General features: G+C 40.6%; 1 protein-coding gene across 2 annotated transcripts in view; it reads left to right on the top strand.

The window, feature by feature from the left end:
* The first annotated feature begins 606 nt into the window (after positions 1 to 606).
* The window catches only part of CTNNAL1 (catenin alpha like 1), a 193,054-nt gene continuing 175,670 nt past the window's right edge, over positions 607 to 17,990 (top strand). For both annotated transcript variants that reach the window (XM_018570566.1, XM_018570567.1), the window contains exon 1: positions 607 to 907. In XM_018570566.1, coding sequence (XP_018426068.1) covers positions 782 to 907 — 126 coding nt within the window. In that variant the 5' untranslated portion in view covers positions 607 to 781. The remainder of the gene's footprint in view (positions 908 to 17,990) is intronic.

Genomic DNA, 17,990 nt, shown 5'->3' with positions numbered 1-17,990 from the left:
TGATCAGAAATGCAGCAGACAAAATCTGGAGCAATTGCCTGTAGTGACCAATCAGCTTCCCTCATCAGTTTGCTCAGTTAAGCTTTGAAAATGAAAGAGAGAAAATGATTGGCCACTATGAGTACCTGCTCCAGTATCGGTTTGTTCCAGTTTTGATAAATGGCCACCAATGAGGTGGAAACTGGAGCAAAGAGACTCTGGAGCAGTTGCCCATAGTAACCAATCAGCTTCTTTCTTTCATTTTTTAAAGGTGAAGCTAGAATCTGATTAGTCACTCTGCCCAGTTCCTCCAGTTTGAATGACTCCGAATGTCCCTTTAACAGCCCTTTAAAGCCATTCCAGGTTGTCATGTCATATTCCTGGTGCAAACTGACTGGCAGATGGTTTATCCTGAATGTGATGGATCGTGCGTGACCCGGAGCACAAGGAAAAGGCCAGGCTGTGTGTTTGCTCACCTAGGACAGGCAGAAAGGAATTCCAGAAGAATGAGAAAGTTGCAGGCAGTGGGGATGGATTTCTCTCTCTCTCTCGGTGGGTCGGGATGTGGGAGGGAATACAGGAGGTGCTATGTAAGGGGGAAGGAGGCGGCTCAGCTTGGGACTCCACATCGGAGAGTGTCTGTTCTCTGCAGCGTGGCTCCGGAGCTGTGATGGCTCTACTAGAGTGATCGGAGTTTGGTACCTCTCCTAGATCTGGAGCCTGGCGATCACCGACACGATTTCTTACAGCTCCACACACACGAGGATCTGACAGCTCACAGCCTGGGACCGATCTACAAGTCATGGCCACTTCCCCATGCAGCAGCAGTGGGGTCTCCTCTTCATCCTCCTCTGGCTTCAGCATGGACACCGGCTTGGAGATCAAAACCAAATCAGTGGAGCAGACCCTTGTCCCCCTGGTGTCTCAGGTAATGACAAGAAGGATGTGATCTGACCCATCTGACAGTGCATTGGTAACTCTATTATGTGTATGTGACAATACACCTGGGGAGCAATCTGATCAGGTCACGTGAGCTCTCTTTTACAATCACTCTATTGCTGACAGTTGACCTGCTTTTATTATCGTTGTTGTTATTATTATATGGGATAGCGCCAACAGTTGGTGCAGCGCTTTACAAAATAAAGGGATACCATACAGGAGGGCCCTGATCAGGAAAGCTTACAATCTAAAAGGAGGGGCTTTTCTAGCAAGTGTTACCAAGTGCCTGCTTAGAGGGACCTGCTAAGCTCTTGCATGCATTGTACTGTGTAGTGGTGTAGAATGTTATTGTTGATGGTGGGGGGGAGTAGAGCTCAGTTTAGAGGGCTGACACATGACCACAGTATAAATAAATAATCGTGTTGTGCCTGTGGAGCATAGCCCTGGGGTATGGTTTATTGGAAACATATGTACAGCTTAATTTTGTTTGACTGTGCTGTGATCTGATACATGATGTGACTGGCAGGCTTGACCGGTGTTCTTCTATCTTGTGTTGGAGCTAGAAGTATGATGATGCCCATGTAAGACATGAAATGCAGGTTCATGTAATTTTCATAGTGGGAATCTGGAATTAGAAGTGTAAGCTCTTGCTGCATCTGCAGTTGTCATGTGTAACATAGTATTGTCACGGATTCAGCTGCATTATACGTCTTTATAAGGTGTTCCAGCATCGCTGCATGGAAATGTTTACAGTCTGAAGCTGCATCTTGCGCAGGGTTCTTGTATGTCTGCCTTGTGATATTAGAAACCCACAACACTTTATATAAATACCTTTTTTATATAAGCTTGCCAGCTAGACTTTACTAGGTATCAGTTTTTGTCTTGTAATGTGTATTTGTTTTAGTAGAAATCATCATGTTCGCCTTTTTCATAATGTTTTTACTATGGGGGGAAGCCCTGAAGATAAGTTTTCAGATCTTAGAGAACCCCCGCTAAAATTTATTAGACTTGCAACTCATGGTATCAGCGTGACCAGTCCGTTGTAGAGCCATAATAATGAAACAAATAACATGTTGGCGGGTCAGTGTGGAAGTGACCCCATGCTGTGTGAGGCTCTGTCTAGGAAGGGGATCGATCTGCCACTGGTCTCTTAATGAAATTCTTGCAACATCTTAAAGACCTCCAGTGTTGTAGTTTCATAATAAGAATGGCCAGTAAAGAAATGCACACAGTAAGAATTGTAGAGACCCCTGCTGTTGGCGGGTCAGTGTGGAAGTGGCCCCTGCTGTTGGCGGCCAGTCTAGGAAGGGGCCCTATCGGCCACTGGTCTGTTCTCAAGGAAATTCTGGCAACCTCTGAAAGACCTTCCAGGTTCCATGGAACCCTGGTTGAGAAGGTCTGGGTTAAGGTATTTAATTTTCTACTGCAGAAAAGCCACTGATGTATAATACATCTTATATTTAGTCATAACATCAAGTGAATACATTAGTTAAACATGCATTAATTATAGCATAAGTGGTGGACTATGTGGGCTGTGCAGCCTGACAAAAAGCTGTCAAGCGTTATTTATTGCCTAGTATATATCGACAACATATTATGCAGAACTTTACGGTCAGCCCCAACCCCAGAGGAGCCTTCAGTCAGAAGTCCCTGCTAAACTTGTACAGGAAAGTAATACACTTTAGAAACAGTTTTAAATTGGAAACAATTCTTTCAATAATCCTAGAGTTGTGAATTGAAATTCCTTGTAAGTAAAACCTACATATCCATATAGATATTCTGTCTGATGAAAATTGAACCAAGGACCTTGGTGCTTGTGTCAGGAGCATGTCTACTGGAGTATTATCAAACAAGTGTGAACATGTCAGCAAGCCCATGGAGTTGCAATAAATTATTTACTGGAAAGATATAAATCCACTGCGTATACTGTATATGATGCTTATGGACTGTCTAATTGTCCTTTTTGTTCCTTGTTGATTTGTCATAAACAGGAACATTAACCGTGTTGTAGAGTTATTACCTTAGACATGACTTAAAGATAAGAGGAAACTAGATTTTTATTGCTTCGAATAAACCCATTCAATTCTAGATTTATAGTCAGGACAGGTTGCGCTTTGTGTTTCTGTATTGAAAAGTAAAAACAAAAATCCATTACTTGCGTTATGGACCAGAATTCTTCCACGGGAACCTGCCTTTTCCAAAAAGTCCAAGTTTTTGTTTTGTGTTTACAAGCGATTTTATTCAGTCTCATGAACAGGAGAAACTTGTGACATCCTTTTATGTACTGCTGTGTTCAGAGAAAATAAATTCCCATGTTCTTTACTACTCTTACTTATGACTTGGCAAATGTTTTCATTAAGAAGGGAGTAGTTGGCAGAGGTAAGAAAAATGTCTGCCTTTTTAACTCCAGCCTGTAATAAAAATGCATATTTCTTATTTAAACCTTACATAAACATTTTATTATGGAGCTATCGGGCAGTTAAATCACATCTTAATGGTCTTTAAATGACATTCGCGTCGAGGCCAGCGTTACCTTAAAGAAGTGTTGTGGTTTGCTACATAAAAGCCTATTCATTCCATGCATTTCTTCTTCTTCTTTTTTTTTTTTTAAAGGGAAACTGTTCCATACTTTTGCACTGTAGACACCATTTGGTCGTGTTCAAATGTTGATGTTGTAACAACAGTGGTAGAACAGACTTTCTCAACCATTTTTTTTATTTTCTCATAGAAGAAACCTTGAAATGGTTTTTAGGTCTCACAGATTTGCCTAATTTATTATTTTATGTTTATTACTACTAATAGCCAGAAACCCAAACCGTGAAAAATGAATTGTAGTGACCCTTCACATGGTCTGTTTGGAATTTAACTTTTAAATCGGTGGCATTAATGTATTGCAACGTTGGCAATTTTCCACTGCTCTCTAGCAACCTTAAGGGCAAGTACTGGAACGCACTACGTTGCATGTTGATGCGTTTTTGACGTGTTCAATTACAGGTCTTCCTGGCGGACCTCTGCAAGACCTACAGATAGCCAGGAGAAGAGCAGCACAATGCTTGCACATAAGAAACATGAACTTACCACAGTTGTTCTTTTCAGAGCTGCTCAAATGATCATAGCCAGGGACAACCTGGGTAGCAATGCCTCTCCACTTGTCCATCTTCCTATTATTGTTCTTATATTGCCCATGCCTCGGATCATACAGCTCTGGGCAGGCTTCCACAAGTTCTACAAAGAATTCAGTGTCCACTTCAGCCATCATGGTTCCTATCTTCACAAATCTCTCTCTCCACAGAAGCAGGTCCCAAACCAGCCCAAAAATTTTTTTTTTCCCCATTGTATTGCGTTCCTGTGCGTTTTGGACACGTTTGTGCGTTCCGGTGCATTCCAGACCAGACAAAATGTGACGTGCAGTATTTTTCTGGTATGGTGTAACTGAGGCCAAGAAGAGCATAGGGAAACATTGTTTCTGGACCTAAAATGCATCCCAATCTGGTCTGGTCTGGAGGGGATCTGGAGGTGGTGTGAATGGACCCTTAGAGGAACCCTGGTTGAGAAAGGCTGGTGTAGAGAAAAAAGATCTTGGGTAAGGGGGACAATTTTTTTCAAAGCCAGCTCCATTAACAACAACACAGCTGTAATTTTTAAGGAGCGTTTGGCTACCTGGCTTCTGGGACCTGTCCAACCTTCGTCTAAGTCAAGAGGAAAAAATCTGTGTAAAAATCTTTTTGCGAAATGATTTTATGACTTCTGTACTTTTTTTTTTTTTTTTTTAAATTCATTAAAATGCTGTATTGAAGGCTGGTGTAGAGAGACAAAGTCTAGGACAGGGATGGAAAAATGAATATGGAATTCAGCAGCAACTAATCTGTTCAATTCACAACCCAGCTGGAGCCAGCAGCATTGATAACAAATAGAGAGTGCCTTACTTTAAATGTTAGGAAGTTGTAATTTTTAAGGCGCTTTGGCTACCTGGCTTCTGAGATTTGTCCAGCTTTGGTCTAGGACAAGAGGAAAATTCCTGTGTTAAAATCTTGTAGCTAGATTTTCTTTTTTTCTTCAGTTTACACCAACTGCAGCTATAGGTTCTTTTGATCTTTTGCATTATTAACTAATCTACATTAATATACCGTATTGAACAAATATATTAAGTGTGTGTGTTTGTTTATGGATGTTACAAAATGCCCATCTGAGAAAATTTGTTTTTGCTGCCGAACTTCAGTAATAGTTTTTCAACTTATGATTTGTTTTATTGCCGGAATATACATTATGCAAGCAAAACAATACTACATCTCAAATTTGGAGTGTTAAACCCCCAAAATATTTAATTGAATGGGTTACTCTCGTTTTAAGGTCTTCAGTATAGGAGTGTTTTGTACAGCAAGCTCTTACAAAACATTTGCAAAGCTTTCAGCCAGATTCAGGACACTTTATTGAAGACTTTAAAGTGACTTTCAACTCCCATTTCCATATGTAATTCAGATATTAATGGGGATTTCTGTTGCTCTAAGTAAGTTATTAGTAGCTTGTTTAACATTATTATTCGTAGGCTTCAGCAGGCTGTTCACAAATTTCATGTTATGTTGAAGACTGGGTACAATTGCAAGGAAACATTTTGTTAACTGTCTTTTGATTTTTCTAGAGGATCAATCACTTTTTCTATTTAGGTTAACGTGATGTTCTCTTCAAAGCCCACCTCCCGGCCCAGTTATTCCCTGCTATGATATGCATATGTTGCCATAAAATACACAGTGATTCAAAGTATTGGAAGCGCGTGACCTTCTCCCTGAGTGGCTAGTCATCCTCCCCAAACAATTATCAACCCCATACAAGTTCCAACACAGAGCTTAACCAGGGTTTGAGACTGCACGGAAGCTGAGTAAAGGTGAGTCTGGATGAGTTTAAGAGACTGTTTTGCCCTGATTGTTAAAAGTGACAGTTTGTTTATTGTGATGAAGTATACCCTTAAATTTAGTTAAGTTGTCTTTTAAATCTTCTCCCCCACACCCTTCACTGGAATCCGTATACCTAAATATTTACCTTCAGGCCCGCTCCCAAAATCTTTACTTTGCTCAACTTGGCCCCTTATAGACAAAAAAAGTCCCGGCTGTCCCCAGCTTCCTATTGCTTCCATGTGCTGCTCTCCCCATTCATTTCCATGGCTGGGGCCATACTCCTCTTGATGAATGGGGTCCCATGTGTATATACCCAGCCATAAAATAAATGGAGCTAGCAGTTTGCATGCGCAGTATGAGGTGAAGTCGGCCAAACTGGTTTTTTTTCTGTGCAGTACAGCACAGTAAAGATCTTGGAAGTGAGGCAGAGAGTGGGTATGTAGATACTGTATGTGGCTTCCACTGATGTAGGTGGAGGGAAAGCTTCAATAAAGGTGAAGTTGTTGATTGTGTAGATTTGCATACCTTATAGCAAGATTAAAGGGTATCTCCAGTCGGAAAGCAAAAATGTATTTCTATGTTGAATTTCCATATGTTCTATTCCACTCCTAATAACCATATCAACCTAAGAGTTTGTAAACTTGTTAAAGATGGCCATAGGTTTTACTTCCTTAACCCCTTCGTGACGGGAGACGTACACTGTACGTCCAGCCACAAAGGGACCAAATGACTTGTCACGTACACTGTACGTGACGAGTTATTTGCTGCTTTAGAGGGCTGTTAATCGCTGAGAATCAGCTTTTAACATTCATTAATGGCTGCCCTTACTACAGAGGCATTCATTAATGAAAGGGTTAACCTTTTTCAGACACCCGATACCTTAATATCGGGTGTCTGAGAGTCAAAGCAAAGCGGACACAGATGCCGGCTTTTGCCGGCATTCTGACAGCTCGTATAGATCGAGAGATATCTCTCTCAAGCTATACTGGCTTTTTTTTTTTTTCTTTCATGAATAGATACAAAATGTGTCTATTCCTACAATGTATCTATTCCTGGAAGAAGAATGTTTGTTTGCTGATCGTTGTTGCAACAATCAGAAAACATTTAGTAACAGCTGAATCCTGAACTGCTGCAGGATCAGTGTCACTAACTTATTATCGGCTGTTCTGAAGTTTGAAGCAGCCTGATAATAACCAAAAATTTATTAATTTATCATGCAGTAACAGTGAGATTAATTCACAAAATCTGCTTGATATAATTAAATAAATAAAATAACATTTTTAAGTTAAAAAAAAAAGTGAAAAGTGTAAAAAAAAAAAAAAATTGTGAAAAGTGTAAAAAAAATAAAAAAATGTGTAAAAAATAAAATAAAATAAGGGACAAATAAATGAATGTATTTATTGCATTTTTTTAGCTGTGCTGGTTTTGTAAAAAAAATACTACAAATCAAAACTGGGAAAAAAGTGTTTTTTTTAAACGGTTTTTTCCTCTTTTTTTATATTTTATTTGTCCTAAGTGAGGCGTTAGACGCACATATGTGATATAAATATGTAGCCCTATCTGTCCTCTAAAAAACAATATATAATATGTGTGGGTGCACTTTGTAAGAAAGTATATTACTGACGTGGAAGAATCACACAGCAAAAATGTCAAAAGTGTGTCAGTCATTTACGAACAGAAACTAAAAACAAGCTCAGTCATGAAGGGGTTAATGCAGTGACACAAGTAAGCTTTGATTGCATTTTAAAAAACAACTATAGTATGGATTCCTATTATAATGCTTCTAAAAGGGTGGTAGTAGTATATGCTGTGACGTTAGAACTGCTTAAATACATACCTTTTTTTAAAAATATGTATTTATGTATATCTATCACACACACACACACACACACACACACACACACACACACACACACACACACACACAAAATCTGTAGCCCCCTCCTCTCACCAGAAAGGAAAAAAAAATCCCCATGTGTACTCACTGTTCAGCTGATCTGCAGCATGCATTGTCCCGGAAACGATCGTCTGCCTATTTTGTCTTAATTTGCTTTTTATTACTGGATTTCAATATTTAATATGAAGTCAATATAGAGTTGGTGGTATAGTATGGGGTATGGCATTAGTTGGTACTATGTTTTAATAGTAACTCTCAAGCAACCAGAAACTACATTTATCGTGCATCTACCAATCTCCGTGGATGTCTGATAACGGGCAGTTTACTGTATATGTGTGTGAGACTGACAGAGAGGTTGAAATTGGCTTCAATGAAACATTAGTCTTTTTCAGGTTCCTTTTGTTGTGTTTTTGTGTTCCTGGACAGTTTATGCCTTTCATTCAAATTTGGTTGAGTATTTCGGAATAGAACCACAATGTCCCTAGGATTTCTGTGTTCTGAAGTTAATCAAGCAAAAGTTGAATCCAAATGTAATCATGTTTGTTACTTTCCAGCTAGGGATGTGCTGCAACCTCGTTGTACCTAAATGTAGTGATAGAGGGGCCTAGTGTTTTCCACAAGCTCTGCATAGGCCTGAAAGGGATTTTTTTTTTTTTTAAAGCAGATTTCCTTATTTCATGTTGTGTGTATGTGTGTAGAATTCACTAGTGCTTTGTCAGGCAGGGAGTCTGTGCAATCCAGGAGCCTGCAAGATTGTTTTTTTTTTTTAGGAGCCAGCTCTACTTGCAACAACTGGAGAGCACCTAACCTCAAAAGCATGTAGTTTCTTCAGTTACATCAGGTCCCTGCCATGCTCTGCTGACTGATAATCATTTCTAACTTCCAACTACTTTTATATGTTCTCATTCGTATAGCATAACTCTAGGCAGCATTTTTTTTTTTTTTTAGTGCATTATACTTGCTTAAAGTGACATTAAACCCTCAGATTTTTTAACATAAAACAATACTGTAATGTGCGCCTTACTGTAATCCATGGTAGTTTCCCTTCTCTTTGCTGCTCTTCCTTTTTAAATCTGTATCTGTTCTCATGCTGGGCAGAACTTCTGTTTTGCAGCAGACTGCCTTGTCTCTGGAATGGATACATAGTGTCTGTGTGAAGGTTCACAACCTGAGCCAGCACTACAGGAAGAGGCACTCAGCTGCAAAGGGAAGTTCTCCCCCAGCATGAGAAGACTTGAGGATTTAAAAGGAAGAGCAGCAGAGAGAAGGGAAACTACCATGGATTACAGTAAGGCACACATTACAGTATTGGTTTATGTTAAAAAATCTGAGGGTTTAATGTCACTTTAACCACTTGCTGCCCAGAGCAATTTCTTACATTTGCACACACATGATAAAATCTGAATTTATGGCTAGAAAATGGCTTCAGACCCCCAAACAATTATATATTTTCTGAAAGCAGAGGCCATGTAGAATAAAAATGCAAATGGCCTAATCTGCCACATTTTTTTTTTTCCTTTAACAATAGCAGCAGCCACTGAGAAATATGTACACCTGAGAGGGATTGTATCGTGCTCTGGGATCATTTTCCATAACAATCCCTCTTTTGCACTTTGAAAAACAGTCTAGTGTTTCAGACATAACCAAATTATTATTTGGCCTCAAGCAGAGGAAGTTGGCAAAGCTGTAGATAGTTGCATGCTCTTTATATTTGGCTGTTGTCCAAGACTGGATTACTTTGTAATGTCTAGTGATTACTGCGCCACCAAGATATGCGCTGGTAGGATACACATATATATATTAATTATGGTATATGTGCTTACACTTGTACTTTGTATATTTGAGTGTTAACATAAATAGGAACCCGTGAAAAAAAAAAAAAGGCTGCAAAAGCCACACCTTGTATGTAGATGTTATTTAGATGTGAGTTATAACAGGCAAAGGTCACCTCTTTAAAAGAATCTTGTTAGTAGTGGAAGGTATGTGCTTGACAAAAGAAAGCTCCTCATACACTGAACTGTATGTTGTGTATACTGTATGTTCCTGTAGTATACTGGATTTTCCCCGGACCTGCAGATATTCCAGATCTGATCCTTTTCTTCTGAAGACTGACACAGGCTTATTGTAGATCCAGTGATATGTGCACATGTTTTAGTTTTCAAGCTTCTAAATAAATGGCAGGTTGTATTTCTAAACCACTTAGTTGCTGACACATCCATACAGTCTGTAAATAATACTCCAGCAAAGTGATCCATTGCTTATTTACTATCACTATTGCTCGATGTATTCAACCACTATATCTGTTGTAGGTGCAGTATCTGGTTCACATTTGTACTGTTACAGCTGTATCTGTGAAGTAGCAAGTAAGTGCCTGAAAGTGGATTGCTTTACACATTTTTATATCTTTCATCTTACTCAAACTTGTGTCCTCCTCGATCAGCGAGAAAACAGCTTGATCACCAGCACACACTGCAGAAAAGCTTCTTATTAATTTGGGGCCTCTTCAGCAGGTGGACACCGTGACATTAGTGCAGACAAGGATACCATTTAAATACATCACCAAGTGCATTAGAGAACTCTGATAACGTCACAATGACATCAACTCCTGCCAGAATTCTAAATAATTCAGTACCAAGAAACATAGGTAAAACAAAGATCAGTGCCCCCAACATAAAATGTAAATGTCCATATATCTGAATAGCATTGACCGGGACCGCTATGAAAAACACTGAAGTGTAACTCTAAATATGCAGAACGGGGACTCGCCATCGATTCTGGCATCCCCTGTTGCTACAGCAACACAGGTAGCATGGAGAGAGAGCGGGACGGTATGTGACAAGCAATCCCCATCTAGGGAAATTCCTGCGGAGGCCTCTACAGTAGATCAGTGATCCTCAACCCTCTAACCTTCTTTCCCTTTTTTGCCACAGTATCTTCTAAGAAGTATGCAAAATCTTCTTAGTCTAAATTGTAAGATAAAACAATGTGTGGTTGCTCCATGCTTAAAGCCCCATTAAAGTCCCATCAATAAAATGTCATCAGATGTTGTTGTAGCAACCTCCATTTTTTTCGTAGACTAAAATCTAAGTCTTGTGTAAGGACACTTGTAGTGAGAGGTGTTGCTATTACTCGGCTATCCAGCATAAAGCAATGGAGTGGGAGTGCAAGAAGTGGCATTTTTTTATAAGAAAATAAAGTATTGTAAAGCTTGCTGCTTACTGGTAGATATTTATTTTTATACAAACAGTATTGACTTACTTACTGAAGATGCCCATAGGATGTACTTCCTCAATGCACTGACACAATTTCACTCAGCCCTGTGGATATGCACTTGTCACAACTCTCACAGAGCCTGCCTTCTTGAACTACAACCCGCAGCGTAACTAGAAACTTCAGGGCCCCGGCGCAAGAAACCATGAAGGACCCCCCCATTGCCATGGCACCGTGTGGTTAACAAGAAGGCTGCCGAGGTCCCCAGCAAGCGCAGGACCTCAGGCAGCTGCTTCAGTTTAAAAAGTTAGTGCCGGTTTTCTGTCGAACGCCAACCCAGTATCTGCGTTTGTGCACAGACAGGATAAACGAGGAAACCAGCATTTATTTACACAAGTATTAATATGCCATCCATGATAGTAAATGATGGATGGCATATTATTAACGGTCACAATTAACGATTCAAACTAAATACATTGTCAATAAATAATGTATTGCTGGGACTTGTAGTCCTGCATAGTTGGTGCTATTCTGCATTGCTGTATAATCATTATACAGCCTCTCAGCAGCCCCGCACTCAACCCCCCCCTTCCTGTCCAGCCTTCATCCACCCAGACTTACCTGACTATCAGACCACCACTGTCACACTGTCACACCAGACACTTTCATCCGTGGCCAGGGGGTGGGACTAAGTGGAGAGGGCCCTCTCCCCACACAGCAGAATATGCTGCCTGGCGGTGCCAGCAGCACATTCTGCTGGGCAGGTGACAGTGACAGATCCGCTCCATCCCCGCCGCACAGCCGCCCGTACATGTCCCGCTTCTACTTGGGGGGGCATGAGGAAGCTTTCGGGCCCCCCCCCAACAGGCTGAACGCCAGGGCCCGGTCGCAATTGTGACCGCTGCGACCCTGGTAGTTCAGCCAGTGACTACAACTCTATATCTGAACAATGTAACATAACTATTGCTTGCTGGAAGCAATGCATGATGGGCTATGTAGTCTTGAAGAATCAAGATTGCATAATATCAAGCACCAGGGAAAGAGATGCAAAGCACATTGGGAATCAAGGAAGTTGTTGGAAGTGATGGGCAGACAGAAGGCAGCACTCCCTACAGAAAAGGGATTATATTTCAAGTAAGCTTTGATTGCATTCTCAAAAACAACTATCGTATGTATTCCTATTACAATACTGATGTTAAAACAGGATAGTACAGTATGTGCTGGGACTTTATAACTCCTTTTTTAAAAGTCTTACTTGCCTTAATCAAGGTCCAGTAGCCTTCCTCCCATCTGGGTTCTGACTGTAACCAGTCCTGTAAGCCTAATTTCTTTGCATTCTCTGACCAGTTGTGTCGCACCCCCTCTTGCTGGTGTCATCACGTAGAATTCAGGACCAGGAGCCACTTCTAAATCCTGCATTGTACATGGTGATGTAGAGGGCCCACATATGTCCAGGAGAGGCCACAGGCTTAGGCAGGGTGGGCAAAAACTGGTCCTCCAGCTGTGGTGAAACTACAAATCCCATGATGCATCTGTCTATGGGAGTCATGGCTGTGAGACTCTTGTAATGTCTCATGGGATTTGTAGTTCCACAACAGCTGCAGGGCGGCTAGAGAGTTAAGTGTAGTATTGTATCAGAACATCACCTAGACAAAATGAGGATTCTATTTTTCATACACTGTGGGGCAGGAAGGGATCATAGTTTTTTTTATTTTCTTTTTTTGCCAGTCCAGGCATCCTCTTTTTAAGATTACTGAAAAAATTACAGTGTACAGTTTCCTGATTTTATTTGATTATTACTTAGTTACACTTTAACCGTACGTGTCCACCATGGTTGAAATGATAAACGACCTTTTCATTGCAGTGGAAAGAAACTGTCACATTTGCTGACATACGATCATTGAGATTATGTGGCTAGATGTTAAGTCTCATTTCCTTTGGGCACAGAATCATTTGTCTAATTAGTAGAAAGATTTTCATGTAAACTTCCTGGTGTAAGCGTACTGCTTCCTGTAGATTGCTCTTCATTTCCTGATTGGATACGGCTTGGCAGGTCAGGTTTTTCCATTTGTGCTCACAGGATTCATTTGTCTCCTTTAGGAAAGTTACTTTCAACATGAAGTGTGATAATACGGTATGCTTCGTACCGTTCATACCAGATGCCAATTGAACATAAGTATGTTTGACAGCCAGGAGCATACTTTCTGTGGTAGATGCAGGGATGTGCAATGCCAGTTGTCAGTGATGTTGATCATTTGATATATTCCTATGTTTTGGAAATAAAAGTTCATCTGGGAGTATTTGTTTTGGCAAACAAAATTTCATACCATAAACATTTTGCCTGGCTGTGGGTTAGCTAAAGATAAAGGGGCCCATTCACACGAATGCGCTGAGGTAACGCATGCGTTACTGAGCTTTACCACAAGGCATTGGTGCATTACTGCACTGCCATTCCTTGTAAATGGCACCCAGTACAATTTTTGGGACGGCACATGAGCTGCAACGCACCACAACACAGTACATCCCATGGTGCCTGTCCATTTTTGTATGCGATGTGGTGTGTAACACCACACATTACAACATGCTCATTGCAGCGCCTAACATTGCGGTGCAAATTGTCCCTTACAGACACAGAAATGTTCCATTGAAACTTTGAACTGAGCATGCAAGAAGGGATGAGTCGCTGCAATCAGTCCTCACATGTATGTGTAAATTTAATCTTGAGCTATTGATCTCTGTAAGGAAGCTTTTCCTTGCACCATGTTAAACCAAGAAACGTTTTTAAAGGGAACCAAAAGCTCAGCTCCACCTGCTGGTTTGAAATAAATAAATAAAATATATATATTTATTTTATTGTGGTATTGTGTGGCAATCCCACAGTAGAACTGGGGGTCGTAGTCACCCAGGACTCTTAGCCAGAGGGGCTGAGCGGTTCCAGGAAACACATTCTTATGCTGGGAAAGAATTGGCTTTGCAGTTCTCGCCAGGTTTTCTGGCTTTGGCATGGGATTCTGGAACTGGAGATTTCAAAGAGAACTCTGAGGGATGAAATCTCTATTCCTGGGTCTGTGGTTTAGTAGGGGCCAGCACCTAAGGGCTGTGCACAGGTGTGCAATCATTATGGGAAGGGTGCTGGCTAATGTTCTGGGCTCCTGCTGGGAAGAGCAACAGAGGTGTTCAGGAGGACTCCACCCGGCAGTCAGAGGGGAGCCAGGTGGCTGTGTGTGCTGGAGGCACCTCGGAGACAGCCCAGGAGTCTTAGGCTGGGTTCACACCTAGGCGTATCGAATATGCACGTTTGTCACGCGTGACGTGCGTTTTTACCGCGATTCGCGGTTAAACGCGTGACAAGCGCGCGTTTCCGAGGGCTACTTGGCTGTATCCCAATGGAAACACGCAACAAAAACGCCCCATAAGAAGCTCCTGTACTTCTTTGGGCGTAGGGCGTTTTGTAGCGCGTTCATACGGCCTGTAATACGCCCAGGTGTGAACCATACCCATAGGAAATAATGGAATTTTGGTGTTTGAGCGTTTTGCAGAGCGTTCGAACGTGCTACAAAACACCCAAGTGTGAACCAGGCCTTAAGGTGCCCATACACCTTACAATTATCTGCAGATTTTCTGTGGTCAGATGGAGAAAGTTCAACAGATTGGCCCAGGTGGAGATTACTCCATCCACACAGTTAAGTGTAGATGGAGGAATCTGTTGCACCTTTTCCATCTGACCCCAGAAAATCTGCAGATAATTGTAAGGTGTATGGCCAGCTTTAGAGAGCCAGGAGGAGTCACACGAGAGGTGTGGAAAGCTGGTAAAGCGTACTTCTGAGGAGTCTTGCTGATAACCCTAAAAGTCCTGGGACTGGGAGGATTTATCAAAACTGGAGCAGACAAAATCTGGAGCAGCTGTGCATGGCAACCAATCGGCTTCTCTCCATTTTGTTCAGTTATGATTTGAAAATGAAACGGAGAGGCTGATTGGTTGCCATGCACAGCTGCTCCAGATTTTGTCTGCTCCAGCTGTGATAAATTCCCTTCATTGAGTATATGTGACAACCTTGAGTCTGTGAGACATTATCATATTGTCTATTGCTGAAAGACAAGCATACCTTCTGTTGTACTGCTGAAGAAAGCTATCTTTCTGTTGCTAAAGAAATAAAAGCCTGCTTATTTATTTTATGTGGAAATGGCGTGGAGACTGGTTATTAAGCACTCACCATTTGTGCTAACTTTCCCAAATATTATGTAATATAATATACAGGTTGGAGGGACAGTAACTGTCTGACCTTCTACTCTGTTTTCAAGCTTTTAAGTGTGTGAGATATCCTGCAACTGTCAGGTTACCTTAAACATGCTGAGGTGCCTGGCTCCTGAAGGATCAATATAGTTTCCTTATTACTATGAGAGAATTTTTCACTGACCCTTTTTCTCAAGCTCTGTTCTGCAAGAAAAATTACATTTACAAGTGTTCAGTGATTGTCCTGAATGCTGCGTCCACTTTATTTAAATGTTTTCCTACTTGAGGTCTTATAAATCATATCAGATATTATCCCTGATCTGTTTACAATCAGGACTGTTCCATGTTGTTTTCCCGGATTGGACGGAGTCGGGGTAATCGGATGTAAATGGCTGCACACCGTTCAGTCTGTGGGCAGCCACCGATCTGGCTGCCCATAGACTAAAGCTGGCCATACACCTTACAATTATCTGCAGATTTTCTGTGGTCAGATGGAAAAGGTGCAACAGATTCTTCCATCTACACTTAACTGTGTGGATGGAGTAATCTCCACCTGGGCTAAATCTGTTGCACTTTTTCCATCTGACCACAGAAAATCTGCAGATAATTGTAAGGTGTGTGGGCACTTTTTACATTTGGGCTTCCGATAACATCCTCCTAAAAGTAAGGTGGACCTGATGGGACCACCCTTCTGAAAGGGGGCCTAATGAGTAAATCCCTTACACATGTCATGTTTATAAACTACCCAGCGAAACAATGATTTAACAATACCATTCAAAGGACTATTTAAGCTGAAGCAATCTCCTTGTCTACTTATTGGCCCATGCAAGTCATGTTATGACTTGCTTTAGAAGCATAGTGCTGGCCTTAATTGTCAATTAATTAGGAGTCAATAATCAGATACGTTGACCTTAAAGTGTATTTCCATTTTTGCAGTCATATTTGAGAAAACTCCTATATATATTTGTGTTTCCATTTACACAGCATAAGGAAAAAGATATATATTTTTATATTTCTTACCTTTTTTAAGATGTTTTAATGCAGCAGGCAAGATGGCTGGTTCCAGGTTTTTCTGAGCACGTTCACAATGACCTGTTCCTTCTTCCTTCTTCCTTCTTCCTTCTTCCTTCTTCCTTCTTTCTTCTTTCTTTCTTCTTCTTTCTTCTTCTTTCTTCTTTCTTCTTTCTTCTTTCTTTCTTCTTTCTTTCTTTCTTCTTTCTTTCTTCTTCTTTCTTCTTTCTTTCTTTCTTTCTTCTTTCTTCTTTCTTCTTTCTTCTTTCTTCTTTCTTCTTTCTTCTTCTTTCTTCAAAGCAATTTAAACCGCAAGAAGCATTTTTTAATGTTTGTTAGCTTTGCTATGGGAACGTGTAGTAAATATAAAATAGGTGTTATCCAAATTTGGCTGCGAAAGCGGAAATACATTCTAATTTACTAATGAGTTTAAAATGACTATCCCGAAATCCTGGCTAATGTGTGGGCCTCTAGATCTGCAACTAAACATCCCACATATGAGGAGCATTTAGTGTTTATCCATGGGTCATGTTGCAGGGATAACATTCTGCTGCAAGTCCTGTTTTTGCTGAGGTGACATATAAATTGGTTTAAAAAAAAATGTGTTCTTACTGTAGAGCTGCAAAACAGGAATGATGTGTCCTTAGGAGGCAAATTCAATAATTATTTCAGCTTTATTTTATCTGGAATTCAGAATGTCTCCTTATAAAGCCTCACTTCTGTGCTTCCAGAACAAGTAAATTACATAACTTGTCACACCATTCCAATTGAATTATCTTCAGACTCTTCTTCTGTTTAGCATATCTTTTCTTGTATTCCACATTTCAGATTACATTTGTATTGTACCTACTCGTGGAACAAATTCAATTGTTTACACATGCGTGTCATGCTTATCTTTATTGCAGAATTTGGAGCTCTTTTTGCATTCAATTGTCCAGCGCGAATTTCCTCCTAATAGGAAAAGATCTCTAGTTTAGATATGCTTGTCTTTAAGATTTAATGGCTTCACTCCCATCCCAATTTATTATAATACCCGCCTGTGGGATGTTTCTTCTGTATTGTCACACTGTCTCCAACTCTGCAGCATACTAAGTATCTATCTGTCTATCTAAGAAAGAGAGAGATGTAATATTTTTTTCTCTCTATCTCATTAATGATATAAAAGCCTAGCCCTACTTCAGTTTTGCCACCGGGGGATTCTGATTACAGTAGTAATTTTCGTGCTTTTCATCTCGGTCGGACAACCCCTATGATCACATTTACAGAATCTAGCCAGAAGAACAAAGTACAACTAAAACCATAGTGTGTCCTGCCACATTGCTCCCCACTTGCTTTTTACCGCTATTGACTTTTGCAGGCATCTGCACAGAAAAATGTCACTGCGCTGCCTGCACAAGCCACCAACGTTGCCCAATCAATGCAACTTTCCTCACTCCTGCTGCCAGCACTCCTTACCTCCATGGAACCATGCATAACCACTGACTACTTTTAGAGCTGCAGCTAACGATTATTTTAAAAATCGATTAGTTAGCCGATTATTAAGTTCGATTAATCGGATAACAAAATAAGTGTTTAAAAAATGGCTCCAGTGATGGGACTACTAGTTTTGTATTGAGATTTAGTCCATCACAGGAGCAAGCTTGGAGTGGTGGAAGTAAAAAAAAAAAAAATGTGGCGTGCAATATAGTGAAATGAAAAGTGTAAAATTATACAGCAATGAATGCAGAATGGCACCGGTTATAGAGGACTACAAAACCCAGCAATCGTACATTATACAGCAATGAATGCAGAATGGCACCGGCTATAGAGGACTACAAAACCCAGCAAT

This window comes from Nanorana parkeri, unplaced genomic scaffold, assembly GCF_000935625.1.
Source record: "Nanorana parkeri isolate BGI_ZX_2015 unplaced genomic scaffold, ASM93562v1 scaffold1558, whole genome shotgun sequence".
NCBI lineage: Eukaryota > Metazoa > Chordata > Amphibia > Anura > Dicroglossidae > Nanorana > Nanorana parkeri.
Note: the sequence above shows the minus strand (reverse complement) of the source record. Positions and strands in the feature narration are given on the sequence as shown.